General features: G+C 43.1%; 1 protein-coding gene across 3 annotated transcripts in view; it reads right to left on the bottom strand.

Moving 5' to 3' along the window:
* The window catches only part of LOC140466786 (dynein axonemal heavy chain 3-like), a 601941-nt gene that overhangs the window by 428706 nt on the left and 152052 nt on the right, over positions 1-21183 (bottom strand). For all 3 annotated transcript variants that reach the window (XM_072562421.1, XM_072562422.1, XM_072562423.1), the window contains 5 exons: positions 18114-18218; positions 16797-16927; positions 15828-16026; positions 13699-13902; positions 2088-2222 (listed from right to left, as the gene is read on the bottom strand). In XM_072562421.1, coding sequence (XP_072418522.1) covers positions 2088-2222; positions 13699-13902; positions 15828-16026; positions 16797-16927; positions 18114-18218 — 774 coding nt within the window. The remainder of the gene's footprint in view (positions 1-2087; positions 2223-13698; positions 13903-15827; positions 16027-16796; positions 16928-18113; positions 18219-21183) is intronic.

The following is a 21183-nucleotide window of genomic DNA, read 5'->3' as shown; positions in this document are numbered from 1 at the left end:
GGGTTGTTAAGAAGGCATATGGTGTGTTGGCTTTCATTAGCAAGAAATTGAATTTGAGAGCCACACAGTTATGCTGCATCTCTATAAAGCCCTGGTTAGACCACACTTGGAATATTGTGTTCAGTTCTGGTTGTTTTATTATAGGAAAGATGTGGAAGCTTTAGGGAGGGTGCAGAGGAGATTTACCAGGATGCTGCCTGGACTGGAGGGCACATCTTATGAAGAAATGTTGAAGGAGCTAGGGCTTTTCCCATTGGAACAAAGAAGGATGATAGGTGACTGGAAAGAGGTGTACAAGATGATGAGAGGCATAGATAGAGTAGATAGCCAGAGACTTTTTCCCAGGGCAGAAATATCTATCATGAGGGGCATAATTTTAAGGTGATTTGAGGAAGGTATAGGGGAGATGTCAGAGAGTGGTGGGTACATGGAATGCACTGACAGCAGAGTGAGGTACATTGGGGACATTTAAGCGCCTCTTGGATAGGCACGTGGATGATAGCAAAATGAAGGGTATGTTGGTTAGCTTGATCTTACAGTAGGATAAAAGGTAGCATTGAGAGCCTGTAATATGCTATACTGTTCTATGTTCTATAAACCTGAACCTAACCCTCACCCTGACCCTAACCTCAACCCTGATCCTAACCCTAGCCATAACTCTGACCCTAATGCTAGCTTGAACCTTAACTCTAACTCTCATCTGAAATCTAACTCTAACCCTAATCCTAACCCTAAATCTAACCCTAATCCTGACCCTAACCCACTCTTATTCCTGTCCCTCTTCACTTCTTCAGCAGCATAAAAGCCATCACTTGTCCACCTCTCTTTCACTTCTCATGATAGATGTGAAATTTTAGCTTTTCTTTCTCTCACTACAGATGCTGCTAGACTTGCTAGGGTTTTCTAGCAGTTTCAGTTTTTATTTCAGATCTTTAGCATCCATGGTATTTTGCTTCTGATGTGAAACTGGGATGCTCCAAATCCCCTCCAGTTTCCCAGTGCAACCGGAACCGACCATCCCCCCAAACACACACACAAATACACACATACACACTCCATACATACAGACATGTATGCACACACAGATATTCAAACACACACACAGACAGGTACACACATACATACACACACAGAAACCCACACTCATGCATATACATGCAGATAGACAGACATACGCACACTCAGATACACATGCACATCAACACAGAGACACACACCCACGCACACATACTGACATACACATATACATGCACTCAGACACAAACACACAACAACCCGGACACAAATACACTTACAAATGCAGACACCTATACAAGCACACACACATTTGGACAGAGGCACACATGCAGAGAAACACAGACACACACATTCTCACTCATGCACATACAAACACACAGAGACACACACTCGCACTAAATTGTGCCCAAACTGCCTTTTTTATGTTGGGAATTTTTTACAAAGTTGCTGTGCGACTTGGCCCTCCAATTACTGACGGCATTTTGCAGCTGGCTGTTCCTTACCATGTTAGTTGCCTTGACAAGGCACCTATGTCAATGTCAATATGCCAAGTAAGGTCTGGCCTCCACACCTACATCAAAACCTTGACTGCAATCAATATCCCATCAAAGGAGAGTTCAAGACTGAATACTGACTCAACTCCAGCTCCCTGACTCCGTGAGGTATAATACTTGGGGAAAGAATTGATAACGCTGTGGAAAATGTCTTGACTGGGTCTGTCTACGTGTTCACTGTTCTAAGGCAGAGATAATCACAGTTCCCCACTGTTGCCCTGTGCACAGAAAATCATCCAGGGCTCCCAGTCCTGAACACTCCAAGGACCTGTTTGTCCCAAAACCAGACGAGGGAAGCTTGGGTCTCAGGTGTGATTGCCCACCATCTTCCTAACATTCAGTGACACGGTTTCGACCTGAACACAGTTAACTGGGTCATACACAGCCCAGAGAACTCTATTGGCAGGATCAACTTATACTGTACATCAGAATGAATGGGAGAAAATTGGATCCATAGACAGTAGAATAGCAGTTACTGAGAGGCATGTGAAAATAAGCAGTGCAGCCGATAACTACCTGAAAGAGCTGGTGTTCAATTCTCGGTATCTGCTGGACACTGGTGACTAAAAGGTCCACGATGCGATTTAATCCTTCGATCACATCATCAACAGTTGGTGTGAACATGACTTGGGATCCCTCCAACTGAGGCTTCTATAAATTTCACAGAGTTAAACAGACTCAGGAATAGAGAACTTTGAAGATTTTTATCACACATCAGAGTTACAGAAACTACATTATTTCCAAGTATCACGACATTATTAGGTTAGTCAGTGTTATTATTAAATTAGAAATGGTGCCTAGAGCTTTAGATTTACATAATTGTTCACAGAATCCCTAAAGTGTGGAAGCCACTCGGCCCATTAAGTCCACACTGATCCTTCAAAGAGCATCCCACCTCGACTGCCTCCCCATCCCTGAAATCCAGCATTTCCCATGGTTAATGCAGCTAGACTGCACATCCCTGAATGCCATGGGGAATTTAACATGGCCAATCCACCTCACCTGCACATCTTTGGACTCTGGGAAGAAACCGGAAATCCACACAAACACAGGGAGAATGTGCGAACTCCACACAGACAGTCACCCGAGGGTGAAATCAAACTCAGGTCCCTGGCGCTGTGAGACAGCAGTGTTAACCACTCAGCCACTGTGCTGACCCATGCTGTGTTAGGTGCAGAAGGAAGGCCAATCAGCCCATCATGCCTACTGGCTTATTAAACCATTACCTCGTGCCCAATCAGCGTTCCCTGAAAGTGGCTGTGCGCAGTCACTCTGATGTTCTGCATATGGCTATTGGCGTTGGCACACCAATCGCAGCAATGAATTCTGATTCTGGAACTCACTGCCAGAGTTGCACCTTGAATGCTCGCACAATCAGAATGTACACTCCTGCCTTTTCTCCTCTACCCTGCATGTTATTTCTATCCAAATAATCATCCAATGGCCCTCCTGAATGTCTTAATTGTACCCCCTTCCACCACAGTTCCAGATAGAGCATTCGAAACTCTAATTACTCGCTGTGTGAAGTATGCAATTTACATAACATTGCACAAATAGACCCACTGCTCTGTCCATTCAGAGGACCACTAGAAATATTAACCACCTCCCTAACTTGCCTGCCCACCAAAACAAATTCAGAAACGTGTCTACTGAATTAAAAACACATCACAGAAATGTTAAACATTAATGGACAATTAGCTAGCTCTATCACACAGAGCTACTTCAATTGTGATTAATGCTAAGGTACTCAAAGAGGTGGTGATTGGGCAGGGTGTGTGAGCTGCAAATCGCACTTAAGTAGTGAGCACACAACAAGGCGAAGCAGGTGAGAATAAATCATCTGAAGCTCAGCATTACAATCACCAGCCACCATGACCAAACACTCTCAGTAAAGAAACATAACGCTCAGTAATGTCCCTCCCTACTGCAGCTTTGAGGAATATCAGCAGGATACTGTCACCTCTCCAACAAAACATTCAACAACAAAATCTCTACCTCAAAAACACATGGAAAGTAGTTCCTGATTTTGCTGCTTGGTACATCTCTTTGTTTTCTGCATGGCAAAGATTTCAACAAAAATCCTTTGCCCTGTAAATGAATAAATATCTGCAGCCTCCCCCCCAGAAGTGGAAATCCAACAGCCATACAATACAGCTGGAATATGACTGATATGGGGCACTAGAATACCAATGGAAATCTGGTTTTTAATATATCTGAAGAAAAACAGAAGATCTAGATATCTTTTCAACACTGTTCGCAGGAGCTTGGGTCACAAAGTCACAGAAGTCTGCACAGCATAGGAAAAGGCCCTTCAGCCCATCTGGATTGTACTGGTCCAAAGCAATCACCTAACTATTCTAATCCCATTTTCCAGCATTTCTCTCGTGGCTTTTGTATGCTTTGGCATTTGAATATCTGAATATTTGACAAATACTAGAGGGTATATGTTTAAGATGGGAGGGGGAAAGTTCACAGGAGATGTGCAAGGGAAGTGTTTTACATGGGTGGAGGGAGGTGCCTGGAACATGATGTGGGGGGGTGGAGGGGGTGGGGGTGGGGGTGTAGAGCAGGTACAATAGCAAAGTTTAAGAGCGTTTTAGTCAAACATCTGAACAGTTAGGGAATAGAGGGATATAGATCCATGTGCAGGCAGATGAGATCACTTTAGAATGGCATGATGATCAGGCACAGATATGGTGGATTGAAGGGTCTGTCCTGTGTTGTACTAATCCATATTATGAAGGCTTGAAAAGCACATACTTATGGATGCATTTTTTTGCATTAAAACAGTGCAGACACTTCCACAGTATTTTGTTGGTTGGAAAGAGCATTGGGACATTCTGAGATTTTGAAAGGCTCTATACAAATGCAAGATTTTTTTCTTAAGGTGCTTGGACTGGTGTTACAGGAATCACTCCAGACAATTCTTTTCAACAGCCAGTATCTAGGTTCATTGTAAAATCAGCTCATTGACTTACCTTAAATCTGTGACTGTATAAAATACTTATTGAAACTATATTGTACCTTGCAGGAAATTAAAATCATTGCATCTGGATATCAATGAGTATATATAGAACTCTTGTATAGTTGATTAAAACACGGACATCCTTATACCTCATTGATAGCGAGGAAGGTTATCAAAAATTACAGAGGGATCTCCAACAGATGGGGAAGGGAAGTGAGGATTGGCAAATTCAATTCAATACAAATAAGTGTGAGGTGTTGCACTTTGGAAAATCAAACCAAGTTAGTGCTTACACAGTAAATACAAAGGTCCTGAAGAGTGTGATGGAACAGAGGGACCTAGCAATACAAGTACATAGTTCGTTGAAAGCAGTGTCACAGGTAGACAGGGTGGTGAAGAAGGTAATTAGCAAGCTGGCCTCCATTGGTTCAGGCACTGAGTACAGGAGTTGGGACATTATTTACAGTTGTATACATTGTTGGTGACGCCAATTCAGAGTATTGTGTACAGTTTTGGTCATCCTGTTATAGGAAAGACAGTTAAACTGGAAAAAATGCAAAGAAGATTTACGAGGATGTTGCCAGGACTAGTAGGCCTGAGTTATAGGTAGAGTTTGGCCAGGATAGGACTTTATTCTTGAGAATGTAGGAGAATGAGGGGTACATAGAACATAGAAAATAGAACATAGAACATTAGGATGTACCTACTAGAGAAGGTGCAAAACTTGACCTACTTTTGGGAAATCAGGCAGGGCAGGTGACTGAGGTGTCAGTGGGAGAGCACTTTGGGGCCAGCGACCATAATTCTATTAGATTTAAAATAGTGTTGGAAAAGGATAGACCAGATCTAAAAGTTGAAGTTCTAAATTGGAGAAAGGCCAATTTTGATGGTATTAGACAAGAACTTTCAAAAGCTGATTGGGGGGCAGATGTTCACAGTAAAGGGACGGCTGGAAAACGGGAAGCCTTCGGAAATGAGATAACGAGAAACCAGAGAAAGTATATTCCTGTCAGGGTGAAAGGGAAGGCTGGTAGGTATAGGGAATGCTGAATGACTAAAGAAATTGAGGGTTTGGTTAAGAAAAAGAAGGAAGCATACGTCAGGTACAGACAGGATAGATCGAGTGAATCCTTAAAGGAGTATAAAGGAAGTAGGAGTATACTTAAAAGGGAAATCATGAGATAGCTTTGACAAATAGAATTAAGGAGAATCCAACGGGTTTTTACAAATATATTAAAGACAAAAGGGTAACTAGGGAGAGAATAGGGCCTGAAATGTCAATTTTCCTGCTCCTCGGACGCTGCCTGACCTGCTATGCTTTTCCAGCACCACCCTAATCTAAACTCTGGTTTCCAGCATCTGCAGTCCTCACTTTTGCCGAGAGAATAGGGCCCCTCAAAGATCAGCAAGGCGGCCTTTGTGTGGAGCCGCAGAAAATGGGGGAGATACTAAATGAGTATTTTGCATCAGTATTTACTGTGAAAAAGGACATGGAAGGTATAGAATGTAGGGAAATAGATGGTCACACATTGAAAAATGTCCATATTACAGAGGAGGAAGTGCTGGATGTTTTGAAACGCATAAACATGGATAAATCCCCAGAACCTGATGAGATGTACCCTAGAACTCTGTGGGAAGCTAGAAAAGTGATTGTTGGGCCTCTTGCTGAGATATTTGTATCATCAATAGTCACAAGAGAGGTGGCGGAAGACTGGAGGTTGGCTAATGTGGTGCCACTGTTTAAGAAGGGCAGTAAAGACAAGCCAGGAAACTATAGACCAGTGAGCCTGACATTGGTGGTGGGCAAGTTGTTGGAGGGAATCCTGAGGGACAGGATGTACATGTATTTAGAAAGGCAAGGACTGATTCAGGGTAGTCAACATGGCTTTGTGCGTGGGAAATCATGACTCACAAACTTGATTGAGTTTTTTGAAGAAGTAACAAAGAGGATTGATGAGGACAGAGCCGTAGATGTAATCTATATGGACTTCAGTAAGGCGTTTGACAAGATTCCACATAGGAGACTGATTAGCAAGGTTAGATCTCACAGTATACAGGGAGAACTAGCCATTTGGATACAGAACTGGCTCAAAGGTAGAAGACAGAGGGTGGTGGTGGAGGGTTGTTTTTCAGACTGGAGGCCTGTGCCCAGTGGAGTGCCACAAGGATCGGTGCTGGGTCCATTACTTTTTGTCATTTACATAAATGATTTGGATATGCGCATAAGAGGTATAGTTAGTAAGTTGCAGATGACACCAAATTGGAGGTGTAGTGGACAGCGAAGAGGGTTACCTCAGATTACAACAGGATCTGGACCAGATGGGCCAATGGGCTGAGAAGTGGCAGATGGAGCTTAATTCAGATAAATGTGAGGTGCTGAATTTTGGGAAAGCAAATCTTAGCAGGACTTATACACTTAATGGTAAGGTCCTAGGGAGTGTTGCTGAACAAAGACACCTTGGAGTGTAGGTTCATAGCTCCTTGAAAGTGGAGTCGCAGGTAGTTAGGATAGTGAAGAAGGTATTTGGTATGCTTTCTTTTATTGGTCAGAGATTTGAGTACAGGAAGTTGTGAGGTCATGTTGCAGCTGTACAGGACATTGGTTAGGGCACTGTTGGAATATTGCATGCAGTTCTGGTCTCCTTCCTATTGGAAAGATATTGTGAAACTTGAAAGGGTTCAGAAAAGATTTATAAGGATGTTGCCAGGGTTGGAGGATTTGAGCTATAGGGAGAGGTTGAACAGGCTGGGGCTGTTTTCCCTGGAGCATCAGAGGCTGAGGGGTGACCTTATAGTGGTTTACAAAATTATAAGGGGCATGGATAGGATAAATAGAAAAAGTCTCTTCTCTGGGGTCTGGGAGTCCAGAACTAGACGGCATAGGTTTAGAGTGAGAAGGGAAAGATATAAAAGAAACTTAAGGGGCAAATTTTTCATGCAGAGGGTGGTACGTGTATGGATTGAGCTGCCAGAGGAAGTAGTGGAGGCTGGTACAATTGCAACTTTTAAGAGGCATTTGGATGGGTATATGAATAGGAAGGGTTTTGAGGGATATGGACCAGGTGCTGGCAGGTGGGACTAGACTGGGTTGGGATATCTGGTCAGCATGGACGGGTTGGACTGAAGGGTCTGTTTCCATGCTGTACATCTCTATGACTCTAAATTCCCTTAAGGTTAATGAGTCTACTACTGTTACAGGCAGGGAATTCCACACCTTTACTACTCTCTGGGTAAAGAACCTACCTCTGTCCTATATCTATCACCCCTCAATTTAAATTTATGTCCCCTTGTGCTAGCCATCTCCATCTGATGAAAAACGCTCTCACTGTCCATCCTATCTAATCCTCTGATCATCCTGTACGTCTCTATTAAGTCACCTTTCAACCTTCTTCTCTCTAACAAAAACAGCCTCAAGTCCCTCAGCCTTTCCTCGTAAGACATTTCCACCACACCAGGCAACATCCTGGTAAATCTCCTCTGCACCCTTTCCAATGCTTCCACATCCTTCCTATAATGTGGTGACCAGAACTGTCCACAGTACTCCAAGTATGGCCGTACCAGAGTCTTGTACAGTTGCAGCATGACCTCATGGCTCAGAAACTCACTCCCTCTATCGTAAACCTTCTTAACAACCCTATCAACCTGGGTGGCAACTTTGAGGGATCGATGCACATGGACACCGAGATCTCTCTGCTCATCTACACTCCCAACTTTCTTACCATTAGCTGAGTACTCTGTATTCCTATTACTCTTTCCAAAATGAACCACCTCTCACTTTTCTGAATTAGACTCCATTTGCCATCTCTCAGCCCAGCTCTGCAGCTTATCTATGTCTCTCTATCACCTGCAACATCTTTCTGCATTGTCCGCAACTCCACTCACTTTAGTGTCATCCACAAATTGTATGCCCTCATTCAGGTCATTTAGAAAAATGACAAACAGCAGTGGACCTAGAACAGATCCTTGCGGCATACATCTGTGACCTTACTGAGGTATATAAAATCATGAGGGGTATAGATAGGATGAATGCATGTAGTCTTTTTTCCCAGGGATGGGGAATTGAAAACAAGGGGGCATAAGATTAAGTTAAGAGGGACAAGATTTAAGAAGGACCTGAGGGGCAATGTCTTTATGCAGTGAGTGGTGCATATATGGAATAGGCTGCTAAAGAAAGTGGTTGAGGCAGGTACAGTCGCAACATTTAAAAAACATTTGGATAGGTACATGGAAGGGAAGGTTTAGAGGGAATATGGACCAAATGCGAGCAATTGGAACTAGCTGAATGGGCACCATGGTCAGCATGGACCAGTTTGGGCCGAAGGGCCTGTTTCCATGCTGTGTTACTCTATGGCTCTGTATGCGTGTACATCACAAAAGTCTGCATCAAGGATCATAATATCAACATGCAAAAACGATCAGGGTATTTCAAACAACAAAATAATCATACATAATTACATACAGTTCTGGTGATCACACTACTAGATGGATTTGTAGACCGGGTACAGAAAAGATTTCCCAGGATGTTGCCTGGTATGGGGGGATTTTAGCTCTGAAGGAAGGTTGGATAGACTGGGTTTGTTTTCACTGGGATGCAGGAGGTTGAGGGGCATCCTGCGAGATGTTTATAAGATTGTGAATGGCATGGATAGAGCAGCAAGTATGAGGCTTTTTTTCCCAGGGTGGAGGGGTCAATTACTAGGGAACAAAGGTTCAGAGTGCAGGGAGAGGGGAAAGTTTAAAAGAGATGTGTGAGGCATATTTTTCACACAAAGGGTGGTGAGTGCCTAGAACGTACTGCCAGGGGAGGGGGTGGAAGCAGATACACTAGCAGCATTCAAGAAACACCTGGATGAATCCATAAATAGGAAGGGAATAGAGGGATAAGGATCCTTTAAGTGAAGACAGTTTCAGTATGGAAGGTCAAAATGTGACAACGCAGGCTCAGAGTGCCAAAGGGCCTGTTCCTATACTATATTGTTCTTTGTTCTTCAACAGTATTACATTTTTATAACTCTCTTTTGCTTCAGAAAAGTCGCTGTCAGCATTTTCTAGTTACGATATCATTATTTACTAGCCTTTCCTATCAGAATACTGAATGCTGTAATTGTACAAACCATTTCATTATGAATGGATTTATGATTTTTGCTGCACAGAAAATTGCCCTAATGAAGAAAGCCAGCTCACTCATTAAACAGCAGACTGCCATTTCTGTGACAATTTTAACTATTAACAGCAGCCATATAATTTGGTTTAAAGCATTTATGAAAAATGGCCAGAAAACCTTCAAGGTAAAAATACTACACGGGGAAGAGTTAACTTTATGTTTTAGGAAAGTAAAGTGGGTAAGCGGGAAAAGATGATTGCAGGGTAAAATCTCTAACGGGAAGCACAGCAAAGTGATGAGTCAAGTACAAACCAGATATCCTCAGATGACCTCTGACCTGGACAAAACACAGTATAGAAAATGTGTAGTTTCTTTGCCTGTAGAATCTTTGAAGGATGTTTGAAAGGGACTTTTACGAGATTGCATTACTTAAAAGGATCAATTGTAATTTCTTGAACAATAAGCAATCCTGGCCCGTATGATCTGGGGATTCTTGACCTGGAAGCAGTGCGAAAAGGAAGGCAGTTGAAATATACAAATCATCTGGCAAGACACAAAGGAGAGATGCAGCAGACAGCAGAATAGAAAGAGCTCATTTTCAAGGAGATGTGTCTGAATAAATCTGTGTGTCTATGTGATGTGCGTGTATGTGTGTGTGTGAGATGTATGTTGTGTGTGTATGCTTGTGTGTGAGGTGTATGTGTGTATATGTGTGTGTGTATATGGTTGTGAATGGATGTGTGCACAGTACAGTAAAGTAGGACAGAGATGCTGAGGTAGAGTTAGAAGTAGGCTTGAAATTGCAGAAGAATTGGTTAGAGTCCTTTAACCCTCAATGGATAGCCAAAATTAATTTGAATTTATACAGTGCCTTTAACCTTTCTAAAATCTCCTCAGGGGATTCACAGCAGTACTGTTGCAGCAACTTTAGGTGTCCAGCACATGAGGAAATATAAGGGCAGATGATCAAATAGGAGGTCAGAGACTGATCTGAAGGACTGTCATGGTCGAGGAGAGTGGGGTCAGGGAAATGTCTGGACCGATGTCCAGAGGTTTGGTCCAGGCCTTTGAAGGTACAGCCTTCAAAAGTGAAGCAACTATATTTTGGGATGCTCAAGTGGTCAGAGAGTATCAGGGTTTGATGTTTGTGAGATTCTTCAGGTGTCAGTGGCTGTGTCTGGGACTCAGCTGGACACATGAAGATTCCAGGCCAGTCACTGCCATGGGCAATGGTGGTTGCCAGTGGCCTAAAGACATGAAGTTGAGCTCCAATAGGGCACATGGGTAGATGGCCAGTTGGCACTAGAGCAACAGCCTTCAGCAGCACTGTTGCTGTGGGATGTTAATAAAGCTGAGCCCTGACCTCTGGAAACTGTGTAAAGATCAGTGCTTTCTTCTGGGTGCAGCCCCTTGGTCACCCTTCTGTTCCTGATCTTCTTTCCTCTGTTGGATGCTGTGTCTCTGCTGGTGTGGTTGCTGAACTCTGCAAATTGTCCTCTGTAAATCACCCCACCTCAGAGTTTATGGAACTCCCTGTGCAAGGACACAATTTTAAAGATTGCTACTCCTCTGAATCTTATTAACTGGCTTCCGTGCAATGTCACCTGTTGCTAAACTAGACTAAATTGCAACAATGACCCCATCAGGACAAAGTAGCCCATTTGATTGACTATCTTCAAAATCAACTCTCTCCACCACTGATGCTCACTTTCAGTAATGTCCACCATCTTGATTTGAATTGAATTGAATTTATTGTCACACATACCGAGGCACAGTGAAAAGCTTTGTCTTGTGAGCAATACAGGCAGATTTAGAGTTAGATTTAGGTTTTATTGTCATGTGTACTCAAGTACACCATACAGTGAAAAGTGCACAATGTTGCCACACGTATCTATAAAGATGCACTGCAGAATTTCACCAAGGTTCCTTAGACAGCACCCTCCAAACCCACAACACTTCCATCTAGGAGGACAAGGGCAGCAAATACATGTGAACACTGCCACCTGCAAGTTTCCCTCCAAACCTCTTACCATCCTGACTTGGAAATATATTGCCGTTCCTTCAATATTGCTGGGTCAAAATCCTGGCATTCCCTCTCAAATGGAATTGTGGGTGTCAGGCAGTGTCCATCTCCATTAAGAGGGAATCTAGTCATCACCTTTGACATTTAACGCCATTATGACTACTGAATCGCCCACTATCCCAGAGGTTACTATTGACAAGAAACTGAACTAGACCATAAACATTGTGGAAAAAAAAATATAAATATATAAATGCAAGAGCAGGTTAGAGGCTAGGAATCCTGTGGTGAGTAACTCATCTCCTGACTCTCCAAAACCTGTCCATCATCTACAAAGCACAAGTCAGGCATGTGATGGAATACTCTCTATTTGCCTGGATGGGTGCAGCTCCAATAACACTCAAAAAGGTTGGGACCAACCACGACAAAGCAGCCTGCTTGATTGGCACATCCACAAACATCCACCACCTCCAACATCAACACTCAGTAGGTGTGCACCATCTACGAAGATCCTGGAATTCCCTTCCCAATGACATTGTGGGTCCACCTAAAGTATGCAGATAGTAGCGGTTCAGCAAGGTAGCTCATCACCACCTGGTGGCTCAGTGGTTAGTACTGCTGCCTCACGGCACCAGGGACCCGGGTTCGATTCCAGCCTCGGGCAACTGTCTGTGTGGAGTTTGCACATTCTCTCCGTGTCTGCGTGGGTTTCCACCAGGTGCTCCACAGTCCAAAGATGTTCAGGTTAGGTGAGTTGGCCATGCTAAATTGCCCATAGTGTTCAGGGATGTGTAGGTTAGGTGCATTAATCATGGGAAATGTAGAGTAATAGGGGAGGGGAATGGGTCCAGGCAGGACACTCTCTGGAGGGTCGGTGTGGACTTGTTGAGCCAAATGGCTGGTTCCACACTATAGGGATTTTATCTATCTAACTAGCGACGGGCAATAAATGCTGGTCCAGCTAGTGATGCCCACGTCCAGTGAAAGAATTGAAAAAAGAAAGATGCAATTAAAAGTGGTGGGTGGACAGGCTCCTCAGAGCTGTTTAGAAACCTCAGCTGTTTATTCAGGTGAGGGGTCACAATGAGCAGCGAGGGCCCTCCAGATTCAGAGATGGGTAAGTAAAAAAATCATGGGGACAAAGGTCAGATTGGAGAACCTCGTGGAGAGATTGGTCAGGCCACAGTGGTTATCCAGAGGAGGAGGAGCTCTGTCAGCAGGGAGCTCTGTCACTGGACAATTATTGACAGCTTGATTTCCTCTTCCTTTTCAGAGATTTTCCCACACATCCCCTTTTCACCTTTCCCTGTAACCCCTCATCTCCTTCTCTCTCACAAATTCTCAAAATTGTTACAGCACAGAGAGAAGCCATTTGGTCCATTGTGTACCTGCTAGCTCAGTGTCTGAGCAATTTATAGTGTGTCACTTCCCCATTAGCTGTTGTCTTTCCTAATCTCTGCCTCAAATCTGTCCCTTTACCCATGTGTCCTGCACTCCCTTGCTCCTCTCCCCATGCTCACCTCTTGCCATTCATTCTGCCTTCTGTTCTCTCTTCCCTCAGCTCACCCCTCCCCCCCCTCATCATTCACCACTTTTTTAATCTCTTCTCCTCAGCCTTCAATCCGTCTCCTCTTCCCCTCCTCCCTCTCCCTACCATTCTTCTCCCCTTTCCTTTATCCCATCCCTTACTTCCTCCCTTCATTCCTTCACTCACTCTCTGCCTCACATTCAACCCTTTCCCTCCTGTCACCTCCCCTTCTCCTCACATTTTCTCCTTATCATTCTTCCTTCATCCTGTTGCTCTTTCTACCTTCCCTCTTCCCCCCATCCCCATCATCCTCTCCTCTCCGTGGTATATGGAGAGGAAACAAATGCAAGGAAATATTCTGGAAGCTTCAGAGGAAATTTCAGAGGGTAATGAATGAACTGTAATCAACAAAAAAAGACAAAATACTGTGGATGTTGAAAGATAAACCAAAAGTGTTGGAGAAATGCCGCAAGGGTGAAAGCAGCCGTGGAGGGTGTAGCCTTCTCTTACCGCGAAGATGATGATGGGATGAGGTTTGACAGGAAGCCCCAGGGAATCCATAGGGTAATCTCCTTCATAACTGTTTCCTTGTTGATAGACTTCGAATATCTGGACTAATTCTTGAAGTGATCCTTCCACAATGCTTCGGAGGAGATTTGATGTGAGTGTGGCAACACTGCCAAAGAAGTGGTCCATTTTTACCATCCTCAGCTCCTATAGTTCAAATCATTTTTACATCAAGAGAACATTAATCATCTTTTGGTGTTGATGTGGTTTAATGCAGACTATTTGGAACTTAAAAGTTCTTAAGCAGTAAGTAGAACTTTGCAAAATGATCCAAATTAATACAAGCTCCATTGGTTAATCAGTGCATTGTGAATGTTTTTAATTTGAGCTATTACAAAACTGAATGTGATGTGATTTACTCAGCAGTTTCATGCTCCAATCAACTGCAGACTGTTCATTCACTGGTTTAACATCCAGGCTTTTATTAGCCTGTCCTGCTCCTATCATCATGTATACATGCTTATGTTCATTGGTATTCATGGGATGGATTATATTCTTTCCCGACTAACTATACATTTTTATTAAATTGCTTTCTCTAGTTTTTGCTCAAATTAGCAGAATTTGAATGATAGAAGTGTGAGAAATCCCAGATTCAGCTTTGTTAAAGAAATGGATGCTTTGGTAAGCTTGCTGCAATCGAGAGACTGATTTTGCCATTGTAACAATGTTAGAGGTTGGAAATGGAGGAGAGGATGAACAAATATACTATTTCCCCTCCAATTTGTCCCAGACATTATCTTGTCTTGTGGAGGAAATGTGGCAAGTTCTAATTTGATGTTCACACAAAATGGCACTGGGCTAGCTGACCAAACGACCAGCAATGTTAAAGTCTTCAGATGCATTAGAGCACTTTCTCCACTGAATAAAGGGTATTCAACAGTATTGAGAAACAACTTTTATTGTGTCATTTCGACCAGTGATTGAAGGTCATTAACTTATTTAAAGGCTATACATTTATCAGTTGAAAAATACTGAACTGATGCCAGGTAACTTTGATTGAAAGTCCATCTTTGAAAATAACGAGATCACATCTCTCTCATAATCAGCTCTGGAGGGTTTACTGAACCATCTGTATGATGGAATGTCATTATGAATGCTTGGCTGAGTACCAACACACATAAACTGATTTACCTCAGCAGCAGATAAACCTATTTATTAAGAAAAATTGTTTAAGGTAAGCATTTTTTTCAAGTGGGGTTTCAATGGGTGATTTGTTTTTGCTGTTTTTGTGATTATGCCTAAGTTTGTCCAATGATAGTATAAGGCTCACATGTCCTTCCTATAGTGAATACAGGATAGGTGGGTCTGGAGGATGCATGAGGGAAAGGGGAAATGAAAAGCCTAACCCCTACTCCCTACTGGATAAGTAGCATGGACATGTGTGTTAATGCAAGACGCAACATCGTGAGCTATCCCAACACATAATTCCTGACTCCAATTTGGAAATTCCGGCTCAGTACCTAAACTGAAGGGGAAGAGACGTGAGGATGCACAGAGAGCACAGAAGGAGGATAGGTAAATGGGAGAAGGGTAGGAGAGGAAATCAGATGTGCGGGAAAGGGTTCAGGGATGAGGATAGGGATAGAAGGGTCTGGAGGGGATTGGTTCAAGGCAGGACACAGTTTCTCTTCTTTGTTTAGAATCCCTACAGTGTGGCCCAACATGTCCACACTGACCCTCTGAAGAGCATCCCACCCAAACCCATTCCCCATTACTCTACATTTACCTCTGACTAAGTCACCTAACCTGCACACCCTGAGCACTGTGGGCAATTTAGCATGGCCAAGTCACCTAACCTGTACATCTTTGGATTGTGGGAGGAAACCGGAGCACCCGGAGGAAACCCACACAAACACAGGGAGCACGTGCAAACTTGCCACAGAGTCAACCAAGGTTGGAATCGAACCCAGGTCTCTGGCGCTGTGAGGCAGCAGTGCTAACCACTGAACCACCGTGCCGCCAGTTTACAACTCTGAAAACCAATGGGAAAAATTTGAGGAATGTTCTTGCCAATCAGGAATTGTCAGGAGAATTCAGCTTGAATATAGAAGTATTCACAGTCAGTGTTTTACCTCATTATCATGGGGCATCCAGGCTTCTACAATCTCTCTGTCCTCAGCAATGATCTCAGAACAGTCCTTCAACCAGTGATCCTGCAAAACTATACTCCTGTTCTCTGTAACCATGGAGACATGGTTAATTAACTGATCCAGAGTAAAGGGGAAGACCTGTGAGAGTAGCTCAGCTTCTATCAGTCGGAAATTTTTGTATCTGTAACACAGAAGTGCAAAATTACCTGCAGGGACACAGATTCTCCTCACAGTAAAACAGAAACTGAATTTCATAATCACCTTTGTTGGCTGTAAGCTGCTTTGCTGCATCACAGTGCTACGGAAATGATGTTCCAAAATATCCTACAGTCTGGGAGGTTCTTCTGAAGCATGTGCAGAGATGTTTATGCACAACAAGATCCCAAAATTGGATAATGACACCACAATCTGTTTTTGGAATGCAGTTTTTCAAATCTGCTTGACCATCTAATAAGGTCATGACTGACCTCGTTGTGGTCTGAGCTCCACTCCCTTGTTTGCTCATTAGCACAGCCATTTCAAAGCTACTTCCACACTCACCATCTATGTCTCCATGTTCCCTCAAGTTGGGACAATTGAAGGCCCTCCCTAAACAGGTCACTACAGTTTCATTGCTGGAGTGATCAGGGAGGTGGTGAGTTGAGACCTTTAAGTGGTCACCACTTGATCACTTTTTAAATTTCTTCATAGGATGTGGGTGTCGCTGGCTGGGCTAGCATTTATTACATATTTCCTCATTTCCTTTGAGCTGAGTGACTTGCTAGGCCATTTCAGAAGACAGTTAAAAGTCAACTACTTTGCTATGGGTCTGGAGTCACATTTAGACCAGATGAGGCAAGGAAGGCAGTTCCCTTCCCTAAAGATCATCAACGAACCATATGGGAATTAATGATATTCGACAATGATTGACATTTTCTAGACAGTTTGAAGTGGAGGTTTCAAAATGCCTACCTGGTCTGAAAATTGAGCAATATTGAGGACATGACTGGATGAGTGATGTATAAGTTATCAGTTAATTTCTCACGTGCAGTCTTTACGCTTTCATGCCAGGGGAGCCTCCCTCTTCCCGCTGTGTTAGACCGCTGGAGAAATAAAGTGGATTTACAGTAAAGATACAGACACGCATTGAGAATATCATCAGCATCGATGAGTTCAGTAACTCATAGCTGTTAGTAGATTCTGCATTTCAGCAGGTCTCATTATCATCCCATTCCACACAGGTAGGTAACCTCAATCTCCGTCCTTTCCCAGTTTGGAGCACCCCTGTGCTTGCGAATATTTCTGACTTACTGTCTTGGCCATTAAGGTCAATCCTAATCTTTCAATTGGTTTATTAGGTTTGGCTGATATTTAACTCTAGCAATTCTGGCAACACTTTACTACAGAGACCAAGAAATCAGATAATAAATATCTGGGTGTGTGTATGTCTCTCATTTCTCTGAGTTCTCGTTGTCGGAGGACCCCTAATCCTGGTTTACACAAGGAAATGCCTTCAGTCAGGGTGAGGGGGCAATGTCCAAGAACCACCTCTATAATAGACGGCTTCAATCTACACAGTTAGAGCTGCTGCACATAATATTCATAGAATCCCGACTGTGTGGAAACAGGTCATTTGGTCCAACAGGTCCACACCTACTTTCTGAAGAGTAACTCACCCAGACCAATTCCCTTACCCTGCATTTACAGAAATCATAGATTATTCAGCCAAATGATTAAACTGACCCACACCTCCTGCCACAATCTCAATATTTTGGATGTTACTGCAAAAGGGGGGGAGTTACTCTTCACCTGATATAAAATCCGCTGTTTTGTGGATAACAAGTGCCCAAGTTAGTGTTCATTCTGCTGTAGTACTGCTTATTCTCTTTCACACAAGGTCAGACCTATGTGTGAATCAGGGTAATAATCAAACACAGTGCACCTGGCCAAATGTAGTATCACATCTGAGCAAATGGAGCAGGCAGACAACATTTCTGAAAGGATTTGCAATCAACAATTTCTAATATTTCCTGTCAGATAATAGAATATGTTAATAGAACAATACAATGCCATTACAGGAACCAGTGAAGAGTACTGAGTGACAGTGAAGGATTCAGCCTGTATCTGCCCCGGGTATCAGCCTGGCACAATCATATTTCATGACTATACCTTCACTTATTCAAAATGCAGAATGTGAAGAACGTACAATTCTCCTAAATGGAGCATGAAGACACACAATTTCCCTCAGAATCATGGTCAATTGACCAAGAAAGTTATATTTCCACATACCTTGGGAAGGAGGTCAATGCCAAGTCTTTCCTGTTCAAATGGATCTAACAGCACATAGTCAAGTATAGCCTTCCTCATAGCTCCTGAATATGCATCCCGAATCTCCTAATAGTGAAGGAAATTGAGAGGTTCAGATGTACTGCCTGTTTACAGAATTGCTCATCAATATGGGGAAACTGAGTGGAGAAAAGTTACATATAAAGTCATTTTTCTTAAATAAAACTCACCCCAGATAAATTAAAGGCTGGATTCAATGGGTTCAACAGAAACAAACTGAGGTTTGACAGAAAGAACCTCTGCTCTGCATTAATGTTTGGAGAATGCAGTGATTCCTGAGTTGCAGTTATTCCATTTTGATGGAAAAGAGCAGTCCATTATTTTCTAGTATTATCTAATCTGCAATGTTCTACCTAAAAGGATCATGGCAGCAATATCAATAGCGACCTGTGGAATTAGATTAAAAACTCAAGATTTTTCATGTTATAGGGTGAGAGCTTGAGATTAGAATGCACTCAATAGCCAAAGAGATAGCACTAACATCATCCTCTCTGCTTTTGTTTCTATGAATCTGTAATAGTGCTATCATGAAGGAACATCTTTTACTAAGAAGGAGATCTGAAACACTGACAAACAATAGACATGGTGGACACACAAGCCACTGTTGAAACGAGGAATCAGTTTGCTGGCTGTAGCAGGGGAGAGCAGGGCACATCCGATTGGAGAAATTGACATCAAGCTTTCGCATTTTGCTTGAAACACTAATCAGACAACACGTAATGTTTGGTGAAAAACTAGTACGGAATAAGCTGCCAGAGGAAGTAGTGGGGGCTGGTACAATTACAACATTGAGAAGGCATCTGGATGAGTACATGAACAGGAAGGGTTTAGAAGGATATGGGCCAAGTGCTGGCAAATGGGATTCAATTAATATAGGATATCTGGTCGGTATGCACAAGTTGGACTGAAGGGTCTGTTATATATCTCTGTGACTCTATGACTGTATGAATGTTTACATAAAGTTATCTCATGCTTCAGGAAGTCGGGTTAATAAGTTCCCAATAAATGATGCAAGGGAAATGCTTTAAGAAATGTAAACCAATGACAGCCATTAGGCTGCTACAACTTGTAAAAAATCACAAACAGTTTACTGTCGTCTTGGAATATTCTGATGAAACCTGTGGATATTAAAATATTAACATGTAATCACATTGCCATGAATTATTAAATGGTAGACATATCTCTGTTCTTCACATCTCATAAGATTCAGTGATGCCTGAAGAAATATTAATTTCTTCAGATGAGTGATGCTCAAGAGCTATTTCCGTTCACTGTGTCTTCAATACTTAGTCAAAGATTGAAGATCCTGAGTTGAAAATGTGTTGCTGGAAAAGCGCAGCAGGTCAGGCAGCATCCAAGGAGCAGGAGAGTCGACGTTTTGGGCATAAGCCCTTCTTCAGGAATCATGCCCGAAATGTCGATTCTCCTGCTACTTGGAAGCTGCCTGACCTGCTGCGCTTTTCCAGCAACACATTTTCAGCTCTGATCTCCAGCATCTGCAGTCCTCACTTTCTCCTCAAAGAATGAAGATATACAATCACAGCACACTGAAGATGGTTAAGGTCTAAAACCTGTAAACAGGTACCTTCACTACAATTTCCAATCACTCGCACCTTGAAGTGATAAGAAATAAGAACAGGAGTAGGTCATTCAACCCCTTGAGCTTGCTCCACCATTCAATAGGATCATGGCCGATTCAACATTCCTTACGTCCATTTTCTTGTCTTTTCCTCATTCCCTTACTGATCAAAGCCTTAAATAATCTCTGGACACTCTGCCAGATGTTCCCCTGCTACCCCCTGTATCTCTGACAACACCTTAATAGCCATGCCTAGAGTCTTATCCTTGTATTGGCCTGCTTCCAGCAGCCCTCTGAAAATCAGAGCCCTTTGCTGTTGCTTTCCCCTCCAGCAATTTCAAGAGGCTGGGAGGGAAGGGTCCTGGGAACTAGGTGTTTCAGAGGCTGCACGGACAAACTAGAGGTAGGTCAGTTTCACTTCCTGACCTGAATTTCCTTCAGGGTGGAGACAGTTGATGGGTTCCTTTCATGATAGCTGGATGGAGCCAGTTTCCTGTTCAAAACCAGCTCAGTGCCCCTTGTCTGCCTGCCAGTTCAGTGCGTGCTTGTTAAAGTGGCTGATCCTATGTCAAGTTCCAGCCCCCTCTCCCAATCTGGACACCCTCACGCTGGTGATACAGGATCCTCCCCTACAGAAGGAGAGATGCATGAAATCACATTGGAATGGATATATTAGCACCATGCCTCCATTGATTGCCTGGTAATCCCCAGAGCAGTGACTGTCTGAGTACATTACCAGGAAGAAGAATGTGGTATTGGTGATGTTAAATGTTGAAGGATTCTGAATGATAGGTCAAAGGCTTGAGTTGATTTGAATGAAAGATTCTACAGGATGTGTGTGCCTGATACTGCTGGGAGGGGTTGGTGTTGAAGCCAGGCTGCTTGGTGGTGGTCTTTGCTTATGGTGAGAATTGATGTGATATGTACATGATCCAAGCTGTGAGGAGAGGCCTAGGAGCTGGCGCTGTATGAGCTGCTGAGTGGTGTAGCTCCATTGTGAGTCTGAGTGTGAGGCCGGGCAGTTAGGAGGCAGGCAGTCATACTGCACTACAAGCATCCAACATGGAGTCAGTGCAATGCAATGACAGAGATTGATTACGTGTGGGGTATGTGATGGAGATTCCTGGCATCCGGTCTCATGTGTGACAGTCCTGGGCAGGGTAAGCTCATAATACAGACTCACATTCAGGGACATGAAGCATCGAGTAGTCATGAACTTCAAAATGCTCTTTCTCCAGACTTTTAGAGTTATTACAAACACAGCAATGTTTCTTTTTTCATCTTTTGTTCTAGAAAGGTTTCTCAGTTTCAGTGCCTCTCTGAAAGCCCATGGTTTGTGTTCTAACAAAAACTGAATCTCATTTACCACTTATCCCATGTGCTCTGACTGAGCTGGGTATGGTACCACAATGCCTTCAAATTCTCATCCTTGTT

The sequence above is a fragment of the Chiloscyllium punctatum genome, chromosome 44, assembly GCF_047496795.1.
Source record: "Chiloscyllium punctatum isolate Juve2018m chromosome 44, sChiPun1.3, whole genome shotgun sequence".
Classification (NCBI taxonomy): domain Eukaryota; kingdom Metazoa; phylum Chordata; class Chondrichthyes; order Orectolobiformes; family Hemiscylliidae; genus Chiloscyllium; species Chiloscyllium punctatum.
The sequence above is the reverse complement of the archived record's forward strand: the minus strand, read 5'-3'. Positions and strand labels throughout refer to the sequence as shown.